Source organism: Schistocerca nitens, chromosome 12, assembly GCF_023898315.1.
Source record: "Schistocerca nitens isolate TAMUIC-IGC-003100 chromosome 12, iqSchNite1.1, whole genome shotgun sequence".
Lineage (NCBI taxonomy): Eukaryota > Metazoa > Arthropoda > Insecta > Orthoptera > Acrididae > Schistocerca > Schistocerca nitens.
In genome coordinates this window covers 100,839,452-100,856,445 of record NC_064625.1, presented here as the reverse complement: position 1 = coordinate 100,856,445, position 16,994 = coordinate 100,839,452, and the positions used below count along the sequence as shown (strand labels likewise).

The following is a 16,994-nucleotide window of genomic DNA, read 5'->3' as shown; positions in this document are numbered from 1 at the left end:
CCTCCCTACAAAATTGGTGATCACTTGATGTCTCGGAATATGTCCTGTCAACCAATCCCTTCTTATAGTCAAGATATGCCACTAATTTCTTTTCTGCCCAATTCTGTTCAGTACCACATCATTAATTACACATTCTACCCATATAATCTTCAGCATTCTTCTGTAGCGCACCACATTTCAAAACTTCTTACTATCCAAGGCTACATTCCAGACAAATGCTTCCAGAAAATACCTCCTAACACTAAAATTTATAGTTGATGTTAACAAATTTCTCTACTTCAGAAAAGTTTTTTTTTGCCATTGCTAGTCTGCATCTCTCTCCTTCCGCCATCAGCATTTATTTTGCTGTCCAAACAGCAAAACTCATCTGCTACTTTTAGCATCTCATTTCCTAATGTAATTTCCCTCAGCATTACCTGAGGGAGTTAGATAAGAAAATGAAACACTAAATTAATGTTTGTAAATGTGCATCACTCTTTTCGTTATTTCCAAACTGTGTGTCAGATGTGCGACATGAATGTTCCCTCCTGCCATTACCCCACCCTCACAAACTTAATATGGCAAATGGGCCTCAGTTGTCTCCATTTTATCATAATTTTGCATCATTTTGTGTTTTCACAATATAAAGTAGTTATACTAAAATATTAAATTTTGATATTGACTAATCTTTTCTGAAAAGTTTATTAATTACATTTTATTTGGTTGCAGCTGCCCGCGCAAAAATCAATGAGGAGTACCGAAAAAACAAACACGTGACAGATGTGTCAGCTGTGCAAGAGGTAAACAAAATTAGCTTCACGGGTGTACATGTGTTTACTGTAATTTTTTCAGCTGTTTCTGTGCATGACCTCATTGGCTAGGGAAAGCTAGATTGCAGTTGTCTTCCAAGACAGGTCATTAATTTTGCATCACATTCAGCACTCTTCCCAGTCTTTATTCTGAATAAAAACTATGTCCAAAAGAGAAAGAAACTCAGTTTGGACATCTGCAGAAATTTATCTCGAAATACAATACGGTAGAACCTCACTAATCTGGCCTCGTATAATCTAATTCCCTGCTTAGTCTGACCATTCCATGTTTGGTGTCTGTTTATGTCGACCGGCCGCTGCTGCAGTCAAGTCTGCACTTGTCGATGATTCATCGTCTGCGATGTTGGCCATTGCTGGGTGCAATAGTTCGATCAGTTTTAGTATGAAGTAGCTTGTTTTTAACTCAATAAATGTTATTGTCTAAGCATTTGTTTTATCAATTAATGACAGTGTTCTTCTTTCATATTAAAGTATCTAAAACCAAATTATGGCACCAAATAAATGTAAACATACCATGTTGTTTGTACAATTGGACATTGAGGCCAGTGATGTGAGTGAATGGCCCAGTACAGCCAACGTTGACTGCACAGTGGAAGCAAAATAACTGATGACCAGACTGTTGATGCTGTAACTGTAGCAACTGATGAGAACGAGAAAGATGATGACAACGGACTCAATGAAACTGCAGCTCGAGTATCGCATACAGGTGCTAAAATGCATTTGATATAGCCCTTCGGTACATCAAATAAAGTTCTACGTTTAACCCAGTAGACATTTTGCAGATTAGGAAATGATAGAACATTGCAGCAAAATCAGTGTTGTCATCTGGTAAGCAAAAGAAGATTACAGACTTCTTTCATCCTGCTTAAGAGCAGAATATTTCTTACAGTGTGATTTCTTATATTTTAAATAGTCAAGTGCAAATTATTTGTGTGTCAATGCAGTACTGGAATAAGGTATGCACAGTTGTTAAACTTTCACCCACAGTAACAATATCTTACTGTATGATACAGACATATTTTGTAGTACAGGAACTATTCTACTTTACACTTTTGTGTAAGATTTTTTAGTGTCTCAGCATTTTATATTTGTTTTGTTACTATTTTAACATGGAACAATATTTCAGACAGTATTTCCAGTTGAAAATTAAAGTTGCGCTGTACTGTATTGTGATGTTATGGGTCAATAAGAGTTCCTCTGACAGTCCCAGTCCCATAGAGGATGAATTAGTGAGGTTTTGCTGTAGTTACTGCCAACAGTGGATGGTCGTCAACCCTTACCAATGAAAAAGATAAGAACACAACTGTAACACTACCATATTACTTCTAACTATCACTCAATTAATCACATCTGAATGGCTTCTCATAATTACTGCTACACACTGAAACAACAAAAATCTGCTGTATCACTACTTTTGATTAACAGCATATATACTATTCAGCAATGAGCCACATCTCTTTCTCTTGACACCCGTATTGCTCGCATTAACCAAGTGAAAAATAACACTTGTATTTAAGCTCCCTCAAAATATGATTTGAGTTCACCTGTCTCCTACTGAACTTACAAGAGCAATTCAACCCCTGGCTAAACCCACTGACTTGCCATGACCCTTGTAGCCAACCAAAACAAAACAAAAATATTGCATTCATCACACAATGGAGATACTGTAGGCATTGTTGCTCCTTCTGCTGTCACAATATGGCTTGGTGACAGGCTCAGAGATCCACAGCCATTGAATAGTGTAAAGGTGGTTGTGATGGGGGCAAGGGCCCAGTGGAAATACTGTTGACAGTAAAGAATAACTTCATTTAATACACCCTTTGCAGGACATCCACAACTGTGGTTAAAATTTTTCATGATGAATAAATCCACTCCAGTTGTACATGACTAATCCTTTATTTGGATAAAATCATACAAACAACCCAGGTGTCAAGATGTAAATCCCATCTTCAGATGCAATAAAAAGCAAGAAAGATAAGAGGGATTCTTCATAAAATTAATTAACATTAAAAGTGCCAATAAAATGTGAACATCAGGTTATTCCTTGATTGCATACAAGAAAGTTGTACTAGTCCTGTAAAAAATCCATCACATTTATCAAATAGCATGCGAGATCCCGTGTGGGTGAGGCATGAAAAGGTTCTCTGAGTAAATCAGTACCACATCATGTAAATGGAGCCTAACCGAAGAAACTTGAATGTAACAGCAAATAAGCACACATTACCAGCCTAATGTAACCTATGCACACACTTTGAATGACTAGACATGTGGTATATGCTTAAGGAATTAAAATAAAGACCTATAAGCCATAGAATGCTTATTTGTGAACCCCAAAAGTAGCCTGTCAAACAAGTGCCCAGTCCGGCACGTGTTGTGGAAGCCCAGCAAGACCGTTCAAAAGACTGCTGCGCGAACCACTATGAGACCCCTGTGTGGCCGCGTCTGGATCTAATAGCGAGGGCAGGAGGGACCACCGAAGAAATAATAGCTAACAACATAGTCGCCCAACTAAGTTTCATCCCAAATACCACCAGCTACTAATAGCACTAATACCATCAGCTTATGCATAGCAGTAATTAAGATAGGTCTGGTACAGGGCAAAAAATAAAAGCAAGACAGGCAATGTAAAATGCAATTCTCAAGGAATAAAAGTAATAAGAAAGTGTAATAAAATTGTCAAGAACCAAAATTAATAAAATCATAGTACAAATATAAAATTAATAAAACCGTAGTTTGCAGTGTACGTGCTTGAGCACTGTCCTGCAAAATGATGGTCAGGTCCTGCAGAAAGTGTCATCAGTTCTGTCTCTAAGCTATTCGTAGGCCGCGTTCCAAAAATAAACAGCATAGAGACAGAAGTGATGACACTTTCTGCAGGACCTGACCATCATTTTGCAGGACAATGCTGAAGCATGTACAGTGCAAGCTGTTACTGATTTGTTTAACTGATAGGGCTGCTAAGTGCTATACCACCTACTGCACTGCCCTGACTTAAGGCCTTGTAAGTTCAACTTGATTTCTAACTGAAAGAAACACTTCACGGCATTTGCTTAAGAACTGCTACAAATTTGTCGGGCAATAGAGTGCTCCGCTCGAACTGTCAACACAGTTGGCACTGCTAAGAGTATCCTTTGGCTTCTACATCGCTGGCAACGGGTTATACACAATGCTGGTGACTACGTTGAAGGTCAGTCAAACTTTGAAACACGTATCTATTTCGTACAAGCTGTAAATAAATAGTTGCCACTATTAAAGTTCCAACCCTCATATATGTGTGTCACACATTCTTAAGATTGAGAACAATGATCTTTCCACAGCAAATGCTTAATTCTTTGAGTACATTAGCAACAACTTCACAATTCAGAATGTGAATGTGACTACCAGATGCAAATAATAATTATAATACAATGTTTGTTTGTCTTTCAAAGTCTGTACAATCATTGTTGTAGTTCAATGTCTACTCCTAGGTGACATGTTTCTCCAGCGTGGCCAACAATACGCAGAATGTTAATATCAGGCCAGTTACTGTGATTGCTGTCCCATCTTGAAGACATGTGTCATCCCTCCCTGTATACAAATTTATTATATAGTTGTATCATTTGCAAGTATCACTTGTTGGAAAGGCAGAGGTAGGGTCAGTATCCCATCAGCAAATTGGCAGCACTTTTGGGCATTGATAGCAGACATACGGTGTGGTGACGGGTGGCCTGTGAGAAGGGACACATCAGGCAAGGAAAATGTGCTAAATATGTGTTACCTGATCTGTTGGTATCCTGTGCAGTCAGTAACAGTAAAGACTGATTGATGACCATTTGTAGAGCCAAAATACTAAACTACTGGCCATTAAAATTGCTACACCACTAAGATGACATGCTACAGACAGCAAGAAGATGCTGTGATATGCAAATGATTAGCTTTTCAGAGCATTCACACAAGGTTGGCACCGGTGGTGACACCTACAACATGCTGACATGAGGAAAGTTTCCAACCGATTTCTCATACACAAACAGCAGTTGACCGGCGTTGCATGGTGAAATGTTGTTGTGATGCTTTGTGTGAGGAAGAGAAATGCATACCATCACGTTACCGACATTGATAAAGGTTGGATTGTAGCCTGTCGTGATTGCGGTTTATCGTATCACGACATTGCTGCTCGTGTTGGTTGATATCCAATGACTGTTGGCAGAATATGGAATCGGTGGGTTCAGGAGGGTAATACGTAACGCCGTGCTGGATCCCAACGGCCTCGTATCACTAGCAGTCGAGATGACAGGCATCTTATCCGCATGACTGTAACGGATCGAGCAGCCACGTCACGATCCCAGATTCAACAGATGGGGACGTTTGCAAGAAAACCACCATCTGCATGAACAATTCAATGACGTTTACAGCAGCATGGACTATCAACTCGGAGACCGCGGCTGCAGTTACCCTTGGCGCTGCATCACAGACAGGAGTGCCTGCGATGGTGTACTCAACGACGAACCTGGGTGCACAAATGGCAGAATGTCATATTTTCGGATGAATCCAGGTTCTGTTTACAGCATCATGATGGTCACATCTGTGTTTGGCGACATTGCGGTGAATGCACATTGGAAGCGTGTATTCGCCATTGCCATACTGGCATATCACCCGGCGTGATGGTATGGGGTGCCATTGGTTACACGTCTCTGTCACCTCTTGTTCGCACTGACGGCATTTGAACAGTGGATATTACATTTCAGATGTGTTACGACCCGTGGCTCTACCCTTCATTCAATCCCTGCGAAACCCTACATTTCAGCAGGATAGTGCACGACCGCATGTTGCAGGTCCTCTACAGACCTTTCTGGATACAGAAAATGTTCGACTGCTGCCCTGGCCAGCACATTCTCCAGATCTCTCACCAATTGAAAACGTCTGGACAATGGTGGCCGAGCAACTGGCTCGTCAGAATACGCCAGTCACTACTCTTGATGAACTGTGGTATCGTGTTGAAGCTGCATGGGCAGCTGTACCTGTACACACCATCCAAGCTCTGTTTGATTCAGTGTCCAAGCATATCAAGGCCGTTATTACGGCCAGAGTTGGTTGTTCTGGGTGCTGATTTCTCAGGATCTATTCACCCAAATTGCGTGAAAATGTAATCACATGTCAGTTCTAGTATAATATATTTGGCCAATGAATGCCCGTTTATCATCTGCATTTCTTCTTGGTGTAGCAATTTTAATGGCCAGAAGTGTAATACTCCCTGGTTCAGTACCACTTCTGAGACATTTCAACAGATCGGCATAAAGTTTAATATGACAAATTATTTTACTGTGCTGTGGTATTACAAGAAACTGCCAGCTGCTGTGTGTTCTAGTACCTGTCAGATCTGTAAATATTTGTTTGCTAGTCTTCCTTGCCTGGGTTGCCCTTTACTTCTCATCATGTGAGCCACATGTCTGTCTGTCTGCCTGCTATATGTTCTGCCATAAAAGCAGCACTGCTCAGTCACTGATGGAGCACTGGCTATTCTCCATGTTTCCTGTTCCCATTAATACATGTCATTAAACCAAATGTCATGCTAGAATAATTGTGGACCATTGTGTCAAATGAGGACATAAAATTCCACTGTGAAAACCATTGTGCTTCTAATAGGAAACAAGCTGATGTGCATCGATGCTAGGCTTTGCGTGAAGCAGAGGGTGAGTGGTTCAGCTGAATCCATCTGAATTCTACCAAAGCAAAATAGCAAATGTCTACCAAAACACAAGTGAAAATGTGCCTGACAATTTGTATATTTTACACAGTTTCATTGTTTCCCACAATGTGATCAACAACACATGCATTGTTTCTACAATACTCACTGAAATTGACTAACATTATGCTACAAAATAGATCTGAAAGTATGTCAGTTTGAGTTTTGGAGATTTAGTTCTACTGACAATTTGAGCATGAACAAGACTGTCATTTGCCTTTTCTAATTATATACAATTTAGAACATATGTCACCAAAAGTAGTTACAAGGGTAATCCCAAAAGTAAGGTCTCCTAGTTTTTAATAAGTACTTAGACCTGTTTATTTCTACAATGGTTTACACCAGTTTACAACTTGAATATTTAGCTATTTTTCAACATAATCACCATTTCTGTCGATGCATTTTTGTAGGCGCTGTGACAGTTTTTGTATGCCATGTCATACCAGCTCGCCACCATGCTGTTCAGAAAGTTATGAACCTCTTTTTTCACCTCGTCATTGAAGCTGAATTGCTGGGACCACAAGTAACGCTGACAGGTACTCTGAAACTCTGAAAATACTCAAACGGGCAATTCAGGACCAGAGAAGAGGAATGTTGAGCAAGGGCATACACGTTCTCCATGACAATGCTCACCCACACATCGCTCAGCAAACTGTTGCTCTCCTGCAACAGTTTCAGTGGAACATAATCACCCACCCACCCTATAGTCCTGACTTGGCACCCAGTGACTATCACCTGTTCCCTAGGTTAAAAGAACATTTGGCCAGAAAGCGATTCAGCTCCAACGATGAGGTGAAAGAAGAGGTTCATAAATTTCTGAACAGCATGGCGGCGAGCTGGTATGACATGGTGTGGTGTGCGTACTGTAAGACCTTCGGTACACACACCATCAGATTATTTGAATTGTCACTCTAACGAAGTAGGTGAGTGTCAACAATATGTCTCGTGGTCTTATTGTGGCATGTTTATCTTCTGCCGTTAGGTCAGACGATAGAAATGCCACTTGCACGCTTAGAGTAGCAGATTGACGGTGACCAACTTTAAACAGAACTTGATTAATTTTCACACACATTTATTAAAATAATAAAAATCATAGATATTACGTAACTCGATTCTGGATGCTGTTTACAATTGACAATCTGAGGGTCCTTTGGTCTTGGTTGTTGTTGTTGTTGTCCTGAGACTGGTTTGATGCAGCTCTCCATTCTTGGTCTTGGTACGTTAATCTTATTCTCACATATCTCTGATACTTGACAAAGTGTCTATACATTTCTCTTCACGGCTATGTACAGGAATATGATAAACTTATTAGGCGCAGACTGAAACTTGACTATAGAGGTACAGACAAATGCAGACTAATACAGACTGATGCAGACTGACTAATCGGAGGCCTGTACACTCGTTATAATACCTCGCGTGTTCAGGTATCACTGCGCGAGTGTGATCCGCAAGGAGAAAAGGTTCTACGTTAGCAGCAATCTCATTGGCTGCGTTACGTATTAATATGCGGATCGGCGGAAGCAGAATTTGGTCCGTGTCTAAGACAGCGCCATCTCGTAGTGCGGAGATGGACGAGCGCTGCGCCTGTGCTGTTGCGCTTAGCGAGGCGCGCTCTATTGGGAAAGGTGTGTACACGCTGACTACGCGGAACTATGTACACAACACTTGGGCATACAAAAACGGCCACAGCGTGTACAAAAATGCATCGACAGAAATGGTGATTATGTCAAAAAATAGCTAAATGTTCAAGCTGCAAACTGATGTAAACCATTGTAGAAATAAACAGGTCTTTGTACTTATAAAAAAAATATAGGAGACCTTACTTTTGGGATTACCCTCATATTTTGTTGGGATGAGTACTCACTATAAAACTGCTGTCACTGTATTATGTTCATTAATCACTTTCCTAATTTTATCATCAATTTGTACTGACATTCTGTCATTCTATTGTTTAAAAAAATCATAATTATTGCAATACAACACTAGTTTTGTAATCAAAGGCTGTACTTTTCCAATTCACGCCCTTCTGTGTGTGTTTTTATTTGTTACAGTTAGTCAAACTTGCACATGACGTGGCCAAGGAGCTGAGAGCATCAGTCGTTCAAGCCCGTAAAATCAAGGACGACATGTTTGGTACAAAACACAGCCATTTTTGTAAATTTATAGTATGAAGGGTAGTCACAAAGTTTTAATTACCATCTCAAATGCTAGTCCTTCTCTGCATATTAGGTTTGTGCATAAGTTCATAGCATTTTTGTTTTGCCAGTTGGTATACTGTTTGCTACGGGTTTATTTTTCGATGGTCATTTTTTATTTGTAGTTCACTGTTGCTATTTTTGTGTACACATTGTTTTCTTTGTCATTTGAAGATATTTAGTAGAGCTGTAGGTGCTAGAAAATGCCTTGCGAAGTGGAGAAATTGAAGCATTTCTGACATATTCTTCTGTCTGAATTCAATAGAGGGGTGACAGCAGTGGAGACAGCCAGAATCATTTGCAGTGTGTAAGGGGATAATGTCATCAGACAGAGCATGGCAAGAAAATGGTTTTCTAGTTTTAAATAAGATTGTTGACTCTCCACATACAGGAAGGCCTTTATGGTTTGACAAAAATCGTTTAAACACATTAATCCTCAATGATCCACATCAGTGTACTCTAGAACTGCCATATATGATGAACGGTGATCGTAGCACCATCGTCGACGATTGCACACAGTGGAGAAGGCTCAAAAATTGGGTGTGTGGTTACCACTTGCTCTAAGCCAAAATGACAAAAACCCACGGGTGACCATATGTGCATCTTTGCTTGCTCATCATCAACTGGCTCATGAACAACACCAACCATTCCTATCCTGTATCATTACTGCTCTTGAAAAATGGTGTCTATCAAGGGGAGGCCGCCAATTGCGAAATTCAGATTCGATTCATACTGCGCATAATTAAAGCTCATGGCCAGAGGTGTAATGTGGCAAAGCACCAAGATGCACTTCTCAGCCGTTGTCGAGAAAATCGACAGTTAAAAGAAACCGTTGCGGTGAAATACTCTCTACGATTAGTAGTTTCCTACAGCGTCGTGGCGCAGCGGTAAGCGCTCGGGTTCGTAATCCGAAGGTCGCCGTATCGAATCTCGCACCATGCAATTTTTTTTATTATTAGTTTTTTGTAATTCACACACACACACACATATATATATATATATATATATAAAAACAAAGATGATGTGACTTACCAAATGAAAGTGCTGGCAGGTCGACAGACACACAAACAAACAGAAACATACACACAAAATTCTAGCTTTCGCAACCAACGGTTGCCTCGTCAGGAAAGAGGGAAGGAGAGGGAAAGACGAAAGGGTTTGGGTTTTAAGGGAGAGGGTAAGGAGTCATTCCAATCCCGGGAGCGGAAAGACTTACCTTAGGGGGAAAAAAGGACGGGTATACACACACACACACACACACACACACACACACATATATCCATCCACACATATACAGACACAAGCAGACATCTCTCCTTCCCTCTTTCCTGACGAGGCAACCGTTGGTTGCGAAAGCTAGAATTTTGTGTGTATGTTTGTGTGTCTGTCGACCTGCCAGCACTTTCATTTGGTAAGTCACGTCATCTTTGTTTTTAGAATAATTTTTACTACGTGGAATGTTTCCCTCTATTATAACTATATATATATATATATATATATATATATATATATATACACACACACACACACACACACACACATTTGAATTACAAAAAATAAATACAAAAAAAAGTTGCATGCTGCGAGATTCGATCCGGCGACCTTCGGATTACAAACCCGAGCGCTTACCGCTGCGCCACGACGCTGTGGAAAACTGTTAATCGTAGAGAGTATTTCACCGCAATGGTTTCTTTTAACTGTCGATTTTCTTGACAACGGCTGAGAAGTGCATCTTGGTGCTTTGCCACATTATACCTCTGGCCATGAGCTTTTATTATGCGCAGTATGAATCGAATCTGAATTTCACAATTGGCGGCCTCCCCTTGTATGTGCTAACGTAAGGAGAAGAAAAGAATGGTTGAGTGCAGACAAAGCAGCGACTCCCTGTACAAAAACCTGTGCACATCCACAAAAGATAATGCTATGCATCTAGTGGAACAGCGTTGGTGTGTGGTTCTACAAATTGCTTCCCTGAGGTGTATCCGTCACTGTTGACACTTATTGTCAGCAATTGAGAGGTCTTGCAGACACAGTCTGACATCAGTGATTAGGAAGACTGCTTAAATTGATGCGACTCCACAATAATGCTCATCTGCATTCTGGTAGACTGACAAAATGCTCTATACAGGAGTGTCCTCAAATTTACACCCTTTCCGCCCTCTATCGAGCGACCTTCGAGGAACTTCTTTTCCACCTGAAAATGTGCTCTGAACTTGGCTTTATGAATTCTTCACCACAGAACCATGTAATGTCTACAGCTGTGGAATCAGAAAGTTAACCCAGCATTGGCAGACTATTATAAGTAGTGAAGGAGAATATATTACTGATGAATTAAGTCTCTGTTATTTCCTGTATATCTGTTATGTTTACTAAACTTGTGGGAAAATGCTGTGAACTTATGCACCAACCCAGTATTTCCTAACAATAGATGACTTGCTGGAGACATTGATTGGAGGAGTTTGCATTTTGGCTGTTCAAGTTTTGTTCCAATTCGAAAATCATCTTATTGTCATTTTGGAAATGCCTGCCATGTGGTAGTTTCTTCATTTGAATCGAGGATGTAGTCACTGGATGCTATATCAGGAGAATATTGAAGGAAGGCAAAATTTGATGACCCAGAGAAGCAGCGTGCAGTTTTGTGTCATGTACAGAATGGGTTGGGGGCATTGTCATCGGGTAAAAACATCCCCTCGGACAGCTTCCCTCAGTGCTCCATCTCGAAGCCATCTGTAACTTTGTCAGGAGATTTCGGTAGTATTCTCCTGGGATAGTTTAGCCCTTATGAGTGTACTTGCTGTCCACACCACAATATGGCAGTCCCAAAAAGATTCAGCATCACTTTGGTCGACGATGGTCAGGTCATCCACGTTTTTGGTGGTGACGAATCCAGATCCTCCCGCTGCTCACTTTTGTCGGGGTCATGGTGGTACATCTGTTACTTGTCCAATGCGATCAGGCAGATACAGAAGTTGCAGTGGTGCTAAGGAACGCCAGCACAATCACTTACCAGCGCAACTGCTGCCAGCATGGCTCTTCTTCTGCTAGCAGAATTTTGAAAGTGAAGTCCTGTGGAAGATCGCATTCACCGCCAGGCCATGGTCACGGTACCTGCACAGGCCAGCGGGCAGCACCACTGGCCCCACAGAACCATTTCCTTCCACCATATTACGTTCCGCAAATACTCTGGTGGGGGAAAAAAAATCACAACAGTGATGAGGAGTTGTACCACATAACAGTTGTATAAGAGTGGCACTAGTAGCACTACTATGAGGATGTGAATCAGGTTTGCTTTAAATACATGCTCTAACACTTATGAGCATTAATTACCTTTGAGATTGGATGTGGTGAGTTGATGTTAGATAAAAATGCCTTTAAGGTGAAAAAGATACCAGTATCAACACATCACTGAATAAGGTTGTGTAGTAGGACCACTAGAAGTCGGATGTTCCTTCTGTGACAATGCAGAAAGACTAGGCAGCAATGTAGCCTCTGTCCACGATTACTGACAGCGGTGGTCACGAGAGTGTGCAGTCGCAAGGAGACGGGGCTCCAGGTGACCGCGTGGCAGTACCGAGAGGGAAGACTGTCGTATTCAGTGTATGGCTCTGGCACATTGTATTGCACCAGCAGGAACAATTTGAGCTGCAGTTGGCACCACAGTGAGTCAAAGAACTGCTACAAATTGATTACTTTAAGGGTAGCTGCAAATGAAATGCTCTGTAGTGTGCATTCTGTTGACCTCAAACCACTCCACTTTTGAGGATAAATGATCAATCAAAATCTCATTGGAGGGCAGGGTGGAGGTCTGTTGTGTTTTCTGATGAAAGCCGGTTCCGTCTCAGTGCCAGTAATTGCTGTGTGTTGGTTAGGATGATGCCAGTTGAGGGCCTCCAACCAATCTGTCTGCTGCGTGCTAAACACACTATACCTCTATCTTGAGTTATGGTCTCGGCTGCAATTTTGTATGATAGCAGGCCCATTGACTGCAAATTTGTACATCTGGAGATTCAACTTGTGCTGCCAAGCATGAACGGCATTCCAGCAGGTGTTTTCCAACAAGATAAAGCTCGCCCACATACTGCTGTCAGAGCGAATGGACTGGGCTAGGCACTGAATGCATTATTAAGTCTTCAATTGGAGACTTGCTCTCAGCATCCCATCATCCATACAAGAAGATTGTCACACCCCTCACTCCAGGACGTTGACTTTGCTAGGCGACTGTTTTCACATTAGACATGGTTATTCAACAACATTAGTCAAGTGCATTGTGACAGTATTGTAATTTTTTCAAATATTTTTTTAAAATTTTAATTTGGTCCTCCAGTCTTGAGAATACAAGAATAATGTCTTATGTAGTTTCAGTCATTAAGGATGGGTTTCATGTTTTCTTGGTACTTCATATAAAAACATGAGAAGCGCAAACTTTTGTTAACATTATTATTTGTTCTGAAACTTTGCAATCTGTGAACAAATTTTCAGCATCCGTTAAAAGCTACCTGGCCTCCTTTTGCGAGAGTATCTTCAGTCAACAGATACTTCAGAAATCATCTGTGTTGGCTGACTTGGGTCCAACGTATCTGTTGTCGACTTTATTTCGGTTAGCTTTTTTGAACGAGTGTGAGCAAATGTAGGATGAAGAGAATCGCAAACTGTATCACGTTCAAATCACTGATGAGATGTTGGAAACTGATCTGTGATAAATTTTTGCCTTTTTCCAAAGTATCCTGTCATGGTGCATTGTTGCTGTACACTTCCACGAATTCAGCACAGTTTGTTGCAGTGTTGTTCTCCTACCACACAATACTCTCTTTTATCAGTGGATTTCATTATTTTGTGTTGACTCAAACGGTAATGTGGTGAGATGTTTTCATTGTGTGCCACAACTAGAGATGTGTAGGGCTACCTAAAAACAAACAAAATATGAATTATTTAACTTTATTTTTTAAGTTGATAATTAAAACTTTATGACTACCCCTTGTTGTTTAATTGAGAAATGGAAAATGAACTCATAATTTGTTTTCCTTCCAGAACTAAGAATTACTGAAGAAACTTACAAGTTGGACAACATACCTGGGATGCCTTTTCAGAGATGTAAATCTTAGTACTGCAGACAGAGTGGTTAATGATATTAGTGACTGCAATGTACCTGAGTTGTTTTAAAATGTAATTGTGTTTTGAAATATTGACACTGTATATGAGTTGTCTTTGTGGTACCAGAACAGCAGTAATTACAGGTTTGTGACAGTTTTGTGGTGAGTAATTAATGTTGAAGCTGGTATCGCTTGTATTGGACAGATTGACTCTGACTGATGTATCATTTACATAGATGTAAATAAAGTGCTTTCATGTTACCATAGAAGGGTTCACTTTGAGAATTAACGTTAATGTTTTAATTTACTACAGTAGTACCATACCCAGATGTTGGAGAAAATACTATGAATGCAATGTTATGAACAAATTTCTGCAGCAGCTGCTGGATTTATGATTTATCTACAGGATGTATCATAGTAGTGAAAACTGACGTAGGTGAAAGCATATGTTTCTAGAAACAAAAGAATTTTAGTGAACATCGGTCCTCGAAGGAGCCATATGCGATTAAATTGCGAGTGTGTCGTTAAGAGCCGCCACTGACTTCAGTATGAAAAATTGTCCTAGTTAGTATGTATGTACTTGAAATGTTAACATTTCAAATAAATGCTCAAAAAATTGACCATGGAAACACAAAATGCGTATACATTGTAACAGGAGGTGAAACTGATTTATTTGTTAGTGCCGGAAACCAAGCAGCAATCAATTGTTTGCATAACCCAAGGTGAACAGAAACCACCAAAAGTTCTACATTCATGAAACACTTCCAAGAAAATTATCACTTGTTTCTGAGGTTGAGCTGGATGTGGTCACGACCATTCATTTGGAAAATGGAAGGACAGTTAAATGGAATGCTACACTAGTTTGGAGCGTAAGTTCATAGTATTTTTCCATAAATTTGATAAACATAATAAATACACGCAACAGAGGTTATACACGGCAATAATATATCCTCCTTAAAGTCTGTCAACATTGGAGTAACATTCCAATTCTGCTACTATAGAAATCACATGGTTTTGAGGCGAAGAACTTGTCAAGCCATTTTTCAGTGCATTTTCATGGGAAAAGGAAGTTCCTTGAAGGTTGTTCGATAGTGTGTGGAAAAGGTGTAAACCTGAGGGCACAAGATCAAGTGAATAAGATGAGTGCAGAATGATTTCCCAACCTAACTTCTGTATAGTGTTTTTTGTCAGTCTAGCATAATGCAGATGAGCATTACCATGGAGTAGCATCATTTCACACTGTCTTCTGGTCAGTGTTCTCAAATTGTGTCTGGAAGACCTCTCAATTGCTGACAGTAAATGTCAACAGTGATGGACACACCTCGGGGAAGCAATTCGTAGTACACCACACTGTCACTGTTCCACTAGATGCCTAACATTATGTTTTGTGGATGTGCACAGGTTTTTGTATGGGGAGTTACTGCTTTGTCTGTGCTCAACAATTCCTTTCTTTTCCTTATGTTAGCATAAAGACACCATTTCTCACGGCCAGTAATGATACAGGATAGAAATGTTTGGTGTTGTTCATCAGCCAGCTGATGATGAGCAAGCAGATATTCACATATGGCCCCCCGCTGATTTTTGTGATTTTTGCCTTAGATCATGTAATATCTATATACCTCATTCTTGAACCTTCCCCATTGCTTGTAACTGTAACATGATGGTGGAATGATCACAGTTCATCACATTTGCAAATTCTGAAGTACGCTGATGTGAGTAATTTGGGTGCTCCTACCTACAATCTAGCCAATATTTAGCATCTGTTCTCGGCCCTCACGTCGGTAAATGTGAACATCACATTCCCAATTCTATGGTGTTTATTCAGAGACTGAAGTCCTTGTCTCTTAGTCTCTGGGATTTGCTTATGAGTTTTGATGTCGTGTCGCTTTTTACCTGGGTTCCTCTGGAAGAATCCTTGCAATTAATCGGTGAGACACTGGATGAGGAAACAACCAAACTTCGTCGCCATGTGCTGACGTCGACATACTTTTTATTCAATGACAAATATTTTGAACACACTGACGGAGTGGCTATAGGTAGCCCATTGTCCCCAATAGTCGCCAATCTTTTTATGGAAGATTTTGAGGAAATGTCGCTGAAGATGGTGTCTTTAAAACCAACCTGTTTCTGGAGGTACGTCGATGATATGTTTATGGTGTGGCCTCATGGGAGAAAGCTCTTGACCGCCACCTAGATCATTTTAATTCCCTGCATCCTAGCATCAAGTTTACCATGGAGGTGGAAAGTGATGGAAAGCTTCCGTTTCTGGATGTTCTGGTGTACAGAAAGGATGATGGGACACTGGGACACAGTGTTTATCGAAAGCCTACGCACATGGACCGTTACCTGCATGCTTCTAGCTGTACGGGGGTCCTGTGGACGTTGATGAGAAGAGCTTATGCCATTTCGATTTTTACAGTTTAGACTGGCCCAGCCCCCATGGAGAAAGCTTGACACAAGAATTGGACCATCTTAAAGTTGTGTTCAAGCAGAATGGCTATACACATAAAAAAGATCCGTCGTGCTTTCCAGTTTGGACCTTCGCCTGAACCACCAGAAGATACCTGCAAATCAGTGGCTTTTCTACCTTTTGCTGGGAGCATTTTCTCAAAGATAGGAAGAATTCTAAAAAGATATCATATCAAAAGTATTTTTCATCCGTCAGCCAAGATTAGAGCACTTCTTGGCTCTGTTAAGGATGACTTGGGTTTGAGGAAGCCCGGTGTGTAAAAGATCCCTTGCCACTGTGGGAAGTCTTATATTGGTCAGACAATCCGGACCATTCAGGACTAATGTGTTGAGCACCAGCGACACACACGGCTGCTTCAGCCTGAGAAATCTGCAGTGGCGGAGCACTGTCTCACCGAAGGACACAGAATGCTGTATGACAAGACACAAATGGTTGCCCCTGCATCTTGCTATTTGGACTGTGTTTTAAAAGAATCCATAGAGATTTGTTTATCTGATAATCTTATTAATAGAGTCAAGGGTTACCTTTTAATTAAGACTTGGAACCCGGTGTTATCAGACATTAAAAACCAATGGTCTGTGTTTCGATCTTCGGAATAATTTTTAATTTTTGATAGCGATATCTTGATTTCTCCTGTTTTCACCACTGGCAGCGTTATGTTTACTTATGTTAGAGCGCAGTTACGGTACCTTCTTGCGCACGCGTTGT

The 16,994-nt window shown here is 40.6% G+C and overlaps 1 protein-coding gene across 1 annotated transcript in view; it reads left to right on the top strand.

The window, feature by feature from the left end:
* Nucleotides 1–14,085, top strand: part of LOC126215113 (complex III assembly factor LYRM7) — a 34,054-nt gene extending 19,969 nt beyond the window's left edge. The window contains exons 3-5 of the mRNA XM_049941767.1: nucleotides 709–779; nucleotides 8,583–8,664; nucleotides 13,755–14,085. Of these exons, the coding sequence (XP_049797724.1) occupies nucleotides 709–779; nucleotides 8,583–8,664; nucleotides 13,755–13,828 (227 nt within the window). The 3' untranslated portion in view covers nucleotides 13,829–14,085. The remainder of the gene's footprint in view (nucleotides 1–708; nucleotides 780–8,582; nucleotides 8,665–13,754) is intronic.
* The last annotated feature ends 2,909 nt before the right edge of the window (nucleotides 14,086–16,994 follow it).